The 7,747-nt window shown below is 48.2% G+C and overlaps 1 protein-coding gene across 1 annotated transcript; it reads right to left on the bottom strand.

Moving 5' to 3' along the window:
* Nucleotides 1-5,411: 5,411 nt before the first annotated feature.
* Nucleotides 5,412-7,047, bottom strand: PCBP1 (poly(rC) binding protein 1). Its single transcript, XM_011281113.3, has one exon. The coding sequence runs from the start codon at nucleotides 6,867-6,869 to the stop codon at nucleotides 5,799-5,801; it is 1,071 nt and encodes a 356-aa protein (XP_011279415.1). The 5' UTR covers nucleotides 6,870-7,047; the 3' UTR covers nucleotides 5,412-5,798.
* Between the last annotated feature and the right edge of the window lie 700 nt (nucleotides 7,048-7,747).

Genomic DNA, 7,747 nt, shown 5'->3' with positions numbered 1-7,747 from the left:
TTTAAATATAGCTGATACACAATAGAAAATGCTGTTTTTTTAGTTTATCTATTTTTTAGTAATATCTACAGCCAACATGGGGCTCAAACTTATGACCCTGAGATCAAGAGTCCCATGCTCTTCTGAGAGTCAGCCAGTGTCCCTAGAAAATGCTTTTTGAAATAGAGGTGAACTAGCAAATGCAGGCACAGCTTTTCATCTATGTAGAGGTAAGATTTAAGAAAGTGTGTCCCCTCACTATGGTTGAACTTCTCAGGGAATAACTAATTTGATGTCTTCCACCACCCAGGAGTGAATGGTGTAGTTAGTATGTTTGCTGTTGCTAAAGTACTGTTGCCTTAGCTCCCCACCAAGGTGTACTTAGCCTGGTGGCAGATGTCTCGCGTGCTAATGCTGCTGGGAGAAGGGGAACAGCTAAGCCACTGTCTCCCTACTTTAGTGAACTTGGGTCCAGGTGGCACTCAGGAGCCAGAGCCCCCTCACAGAGCCCTTATATTTAGGGCAGGAGAGCAGGGGAAAAGAGGAGAAGGGAGTTTGGGTTTTGCCTGGGGAACTAGCCTTCTCTTGTCTGTGCCCTTTGCCTTCCCCTCTACTGTCCTTTCCTCTTCCCGGTAACATCTAAAGGTGACAGCACCTTCTGGGAGATTCAAAGCAAATCTTCCTGGTAGTTCCTTCCTTCCTCCTTCCTCTTTAATCAATTTCCCATGAATAGTTACCCAAAATGGCAAGCTGGGGCTTGTTGCAGCCAGTTTTTGTTTTTTTTTTTAACTTCTGTTTTTCTCTTTTAGAGTGTTTATAGAAGGTCTGTGTGTCAGAAGTCAGCCCTGTGGCAAGAGGCAAAGGCAGGGATGGGTGCCCACAAAGGCAGTATTATTTCCCAAGGCAGCCAGAGAATTGTGGATATTATCTTATTCATTCTTCCCAGATGGAAGACTAAGACCCAGAAAGACCCATAAAACTTGTCCAAGATCACCCAGGGAGTTGATGCTGAAGCCAAGACTAGAACTCAGCTCTCCTGATCCTTACCAGAGTGTAATTTTCCTTTTAGAATGTTGATGCTCAAGAGCAGGAGCCCCAGTTAGGTGTCCCAGAACCCCAGGCAGGTAACAAAGAGGACAGCCAGGGTTAGAATTATAGAGAAACCATTATTTCCCAGGTGCAGGGATGCCCAAACAGAGTGACTTTGGGGAATGACAGGTCATTCTCTATGGGAGAATGAAGACAGAGATAAGAGACTGGCAGGCCTTGCACTGGTGAGGCTGGGGGGAACAGATCCAGAAGGATCTATAAGCTATGCTGAGGAGTTTGGAGTTTTTTTTGTAGACCATGGGTGGAGGAGGGACTTGATGGCCTTTAAGTAGGGGAGTGATGTGGTCAGATTGGAATTTTAGGAAGGCCCCTCCAGTGGCCAGGCCAGGCAAGGTGGCCAGAGGACTTGGCAATGGAAGGCTTCTCTGGTGGTGACTGCCTATTTATATGTCTGGCTAGGTGCTGCCTCATTGGCAGGAGGTGACAACCCTAGCGATGCTGGACAGTGCGTGGTTCACTACTAAGGGTAGCCATGAGAAGCAGGAGTGAGGTATGTTCAACTCACAAACCTCAAGCCCTTAGCCAACAATGTTACTCTCCAGGTGACAGAATAAGTAGCTGCTCTTGGGGTGAACCTGAGTGGTGATTCATTGCCCAAACTGCTGGCTGGGGTGGCGTACGTAGTGGTAGTGCACACGTGTGTATGTTGAGTGGGGCAAGAGAGGGGCCTGGGGATTGGGGAAAACCAGTCTTCTAAACACATGGGACAACTCCTATGGCTATGACCCAACAGGTGCTTGTTGACCTGTTCAGTCTTCTCGACTGTGGCAGTGTTTGTGGCCTAACAGCTGGTGGTAGGATAGGGCTGCAGCAAGAAACACAGCAACTGCAGAGGGGGCTTATTGATTTCCAGTCCTCATTCCAGAAGAGGATGGGACATGCTCAGACTGCCCCAAAGAGACAAGAGAAGAGTGCTGAAATGCAAGTCCTGATAGGAAAGGGGACAAAGTGGATTAAATTCTAATAGACTGGCCTGGCACCTGATATTCATTGCTCCAAGATCCTCTTCTATCCATAGTCCTGTTTTTTTTTTTTTTTAAGTTTTATTTATTTGAGTAATCTCTACACTCAATGTGGGGCTTGAACTCATGACCCCGAGCTCAAGAGCTGTACACTCCTCTGACCAAGCCAGCCAAGTGCCCCTCCATAGTCCTTTCTTACCTAGCTTTTATTTTCAGCTTCCTATTGGTTCCTTATTATCTGCCTTTAGTGAAGCTCCTTTCAAAAACAACAAACCACTCCCCCCGCCAACCCCAAATCTTTTCCCCAATCCTCCCTGACTCAAGTTATTGTACTATTTCTCTTTCTCTCTTGCACCCTCAGCATTTGAGTGATCTACACTCCTGTCTCCAATTCCTTACTCCCAGGCCCTCCTCTTCTGGTGTAATCTGCCTTCTTCCCATCACTTTTCTGACATTCTGCTTCCCAAGGATATCCATGACATTGGAAGTGTCTTCCTCAGTATCACCTTGAAGTGGTCTCTACAAATGAGTGGAAGGAATTAAAAAAAAAAAAAAACCCACAAAAAATGATTAGAAATTAGATTTCAATTTGTTTACCTGAACTGTTATAAAATTTTTGTTTTCTAACTATATAATATTTAGGATTATGCTTGCATTAAGTTTATAAGTAAGCATGACTAATATACATATAGTAATTTAGAAATAAACATGTAATAGTGTATATGCTAAAGACTTTTTACTGAAGGGGTACACTTAAAGACTATTTGGGGCTCACGACTTTTCAGGATAAAGCTCAAACCCTTTATTCTGGCATTCAAGGCTATTTTAGCCTCAAATGATTTTGTGGCTTCCTCTACTCCTTTTCCCTCTCTTTATCACATACTATGCTTTTAATTAGCTACTACACATCTTCCAATTTTACCAAAACATCATTTTAGGTCAAAGTATTTTGTACAAAGTAAATGTTCAATCAAATCTATTAAATCTCTCTGTAACATTATTGAAAATTTCCTTCTTGACTCCTCTCAAGGGCATTACCCTAGTTTTTCTCCTGCTGCTTTGACTACTTCTTCATTGGCTACTTCTTCTATATTCATTCTACAAATACTGCTAATATGTTATGGTGACAGGCACCAGAAATACCATGGTGAACAAGTAGACTAGGTCCCTTACCCCAAAGCTTAATCTTCCTCCTTTACCTGTCTCCATGTAGCTCACTCTTTCAGTTTGTCTATTTCTAGCTACTTGTTGAGTATTCCTCCCTGAAAATACTTCCATCCTCAGGTCTCAATTCATTGCTCCCCTCCTTAGATCTCTCCTGGCTTCCACATTCAGTTTCAATCTCCCTTGCATTGGCTCCTTTCTACATGCATTCCTAGTGATGCCACTTCCCAACCTGTATTAGAATCTAGAGGTAGTTTTCTAACTGCCGTTCCCGACTTTAGTCCATCCAAGTTGCCATTCATTCTGTGCCTTGCAGCCTAACTCATTATTTTACAAATTATTGCCAGATTTGCCTTTGAATGGATGGGAGGGGAAAGACATTGAGGGAAATTTGAGGCCTAATTTTGATCTGGCATTTAAACCACTTCACCTAACAAATTTTAGGGACTCCTCAAAGACCATTTGGCCTGGGTTTGAGGGATTAATTTAATTATCCACTCCCACCCTACTCTATGAAAACATGATTTGTGCTCTTTATCTCCAGAGGACAATGAACCTATTTCTGGGTCCTCACTAGGTCGTCCCTTTCCTGTCCTGGTCCCTCAGTCCAATGGTCTTCTCTTGGCTTGTCATTTAGTACACACTGGTTTGTTCTCTAACTTTTAAATATTTGTCCTTTCTGTCCAGAGACACTGTGGACAGAAATGGGCCTTTGGTTTTTTAGTCTTAAGTATATTGAAGTTTACTGTGTTGTAAGCAGTGTTGTGCTTTACATACACGCTCTCATTTTTTTCCACAAGCCCAAGAGATGTGTACTTTTAACACCTCTATTTTATATAGAGGTTAACTAATTTGCCCAAGGCCACAACAGGCAGAACTCAAATTTGAACTCAGGTTTAACTCCAGAATGTGGGTTCCCTTCAGTGACTGCCTGCCTGACTCCACAGTTGTGTATAAAATGTATGGTAGGCCCCAATCTTACCTCCAGGGACTCTTGGAACCAGGTCTGTAGTTTAGAAAAAAAGAACAGATATCCTGTAGAGAGTAAGCCTCAACAAATATTGTGTGGAATACTCCCCTCCCACAGGAATTTCTCTTTGCTGTTAGTGATCTCCCACAGTGCCTGGGGTTTGAACTAATCACTTTGGCACCTAATCGTTCACTGTCTTATATTGCTGTTTCTAGCGTGTCTTTGCCTAATGGTAGAGAATTTTTCTTCTCATGAGGTCTAGCCTAATCCTACTGGCTGGTGTGGACATAAGGCAACTAGGCCTTCGCAGCAGGATCTTCCTAATCCACCGGTGAAATCAGTGGCACTCAAATCTAAGAACGATTCGGGGTTTTGTTAAAAATGGTCTTCCTTTTAGATTTGGGGGGTGGGACCCAGGTATCTGCATTTTTAACACCATTTCAGACTATAGTCAACGGATCTGTCTACAATCCTGTCTGTGAGGCCTGCCCCATTTAGGCAGGATTATTTCCTGGTATGGTTTCTCTAACATTGCACACAGCTGAAGAGTTAGAAGCTGGGCCTCTTTTGTTTCTGGATTCACCACTTGGCAGGTGTAATAACATCCTCTGACAGGCTGCTTGCCACAGGTGCATGCTCGACACATGTGCCCCGCTGGTACCATCCCCCATTTTGTCCTGGTGCCCAAGACCCCTCCATCCCTACCACCACCCCTGCCCTCTTCCACATCCTCAAACCCACCCTTGCCCCTTTCCCTCCCATCCCAGCTCCAGCCCAGCCCTTTTCCCTCCCCCACCTCTTCTCTGGGTTCCCCCCAGGCTCCTCCCACCTCAGAACATTTTTTTGTTCCTGGCTAAGAGTTTTCCCAGTGAGATTGGGGTGGGGGGTGGGGCTGGCAAGAGGGGAGGACACACTGCCATTCATCAGAATTTATACCGAATGGCCATACTTTTTCAGAGAAAACCCAGGTTTTCTACCAGAGAAATGGGCAGAGACCTCTCTCTGGAACTTGGCTGGAGGGATGTCACTCTCCGGGAGAGCCCCTCTGTCTCTGCAAATATCCCAAAGCAGGCCCAGCCTGCCATGTTCCTTTGTTGGGACAGAAAGGGAATGGAATCTTACCAATAGGTGAAAAGGGCTGGAGAGAACACCAAGGATGGGCCCAACCTTCTCCCTACAAAGGCCTAACGCTAACAGGGAAGAGAAAAAAAAGCACCAACAAAGAGTTTAAGATAGTAGTTCCCAGCTTTTTCAAATATGAAGCATTTTTTAACCAATCCATTTTTTAATTTTTAAATTCTTGACATTACAGAACTAAACTGAAATTTATTAACATTCCACTCTTACATTTCTTATCGACAAACAGAAATAAAATTCATGAGCCAAAAACCCAAAACAAAACTAAAAACAGGGAAAAGCTTATAAAACTAAATATGGATCCCAGCATTAACAGCTGAACAGAGAATGTGATTTTTAAATTCTTAGCGGATGATAAAGTTGTGTAGAAACTGAACACTTACAAATTATTTAAAACCTGGAATCACTGACCAGAAATTACACAGTTGGATCATGGGAAAACAGCAGAAAGGGGTTATAAGTGAACCTACACTGTTCTAGCTGCACCCCATGCCCTTCTCAGAGGAAAGCCTGGCATTGATTAGATATTGGGCCAGACTAATACTGGCAGCAGAACCAGTGATAGTAACCTGCCTACCAGAAGAGCCTTCCACTGGATTGGCAATTTTGATCTGGGCCCCGGACATCTGGCGGATCTCATTAATGTTGGCGCCTTGGCGCCCGATTATGCAGCCAATTAAGTTATTTGGAATGGTGAGTTCATGGGTCGTTTGAGTAGATGCATCCAAACTTGCCCAATAGCCTTTCACCTCTGGAGAGCTGGAGTCAATTCCGGCGAATCCGGTCCCGCCGTGCATCATGGCAAAGTGAGACTGTTGTCTTGCCACCTGGTTCAGCTTGGCCAGATCGAGCGGAGAAATGGTGTGTTGTCCTTGAATCGAGTAGGCATCTAGAGGTGGTCCCTCCAGGTCATGGGTGGCATGGGGGTAGCCCGCAGCGTCGCTGCACCGATCTTGGCCGCCCGCACAGATGACTGGAGAGCTGGCCGGCATGGGCTGGTACGGAATGGTCATGACTCTCCCTTGCGGAGACTGGGAGAGCGTCTCCAGCATGACCAGGCAGATCTGCTTGACACACTCGGTGACAGACTGCGGCACGCCAGCAATGGTGATGGCTCGCTCGGTGGAGTTGGGCAGCATATCCCCCGCCACCTGGACCTGGGCCCCCGTACTCTCGCGGATCTCTTTGATCTTACACCCGCCTTTCCCAATCAGGGAGCCGCACTGGGTGGCCGGCACCACCAGCCTCAGGGTGACCGGGGGCCTGCTGGCCGCCGTGCTGTTGGTCATGGAGCTGTTAATATCTTCTTCCAGCTTGTCGATGATCATAGCGAAGGCCTTAAAGATGGCATTGGTGGGGCCGGTCAGAGTGATGATTCTCTCCGGACAATTCCCCTCCGAGATGTTGATCCGCGCGCCACTCTCCTCGCGGATCCTCTTAACCGACTCCCCTTTCTTCCCAATGATGCTTCCTACTTCCTTTCCGTGCATAAGCAGCCGAATGGTGAGAGTCACATTTAGTCCACTTTCAGTCACACCGGCATCCATGGCGAGCGGCGGGCGGCGTTCGGGGGAGTTGGGCTCGTTACGTGGTCAAGTCTTTGGTGGCTGGCGGGGGGAGGGGAGGTGTAGGCCCAAAACTGCCGGCGCGAGGCGAGCGAGGGCCGCGGGAGCGAGCGGGCGCGGGCGGGAGGCCGCGGCGTCGTCGCAGGGGCGGGCGGCGGCGGCGGAGGGGGCGAGCGGGGCCGGGAGCGGCGGGCGGGCGGGTGGGCGAGGGCGCGGCGGTGGCGACTCCGGCGGCAGCCTCGGCGGTCTGGGCGGGGCGGGAAGCCCGCTTTCAACCCCGCGTACCCTCTGACCCCGGAAGTGCTTGCCGCGCAGGACCCCTTGAAAAAAACTGAGGACCCGTATTTTTTAGGTCACAAGATTGCGCCAACCTTCGCATGGTAATTAAAAAAAAACTCTTTTAACAGCTTAGCATTGAAGATAAAGCCACGATGGGCAGAATCTGTGAGTCCGGCAAGGTTTTAAAACCAACGTACATTTTATTAACTCCAGCGGCACCGGCAGATGTTTGGGAATGTTAATGTTGTGAGTGGGGGCGACACATTATTTTCCCGCCTTACAAAAAGGGCTTGGATGCGGAGCGACACGGGCAGCCCCGGCGGTAACTGCAGGCGGCAGCTGGGACGCCGCCGGTTTAAAACGTGCGCGTGAGGCGGCTAGAGCGCGTGCGCGAGGGTGTGGGGAGACGGGAGGGGCAGCCGCGGTCTTCCGGGGGGGAGGGGCGGCGAGGCGAGGCTTGTGTGGTGGGCGCGTGCTCGAGCGCGCGCGCGCGTGGGCACGTGGGGCCCCTTCGCCCCAGGCGTCCGGGCGCCCCGTACCAGGCCCCCCACCCCTGTCCTGGTCTCCCCACGGCAGCTGGT

The sequence above is a fragment of the Felis catus genome, chromosome A3, assembly GCF_018350175.1.
Source record: "Felis catus isolate Fca126 chromosome A3, F.catus_Fca126_mat1.0, whole genome shotgun sequence".
NCBI classification, from domain to species: domain Eukaryota; kingdom Metazoa; phylum Chordata; class Mammalia; order Carnivora; family Felidae; genus Felis; species Felis catus.
This window is presented reverse-complemented; position numbering and strand designations above follow the sequence as displayed.

Bases quoted from the DNA above. Each gene is read 5' to 3' on its own strand.
- PCBP1 (XM_011281113.3), bottom strand. From the start codon at position 6,869: ATGGATGCCGGTGTGACTGAAAGTGGACTAAATGTGACTCTCACCATT.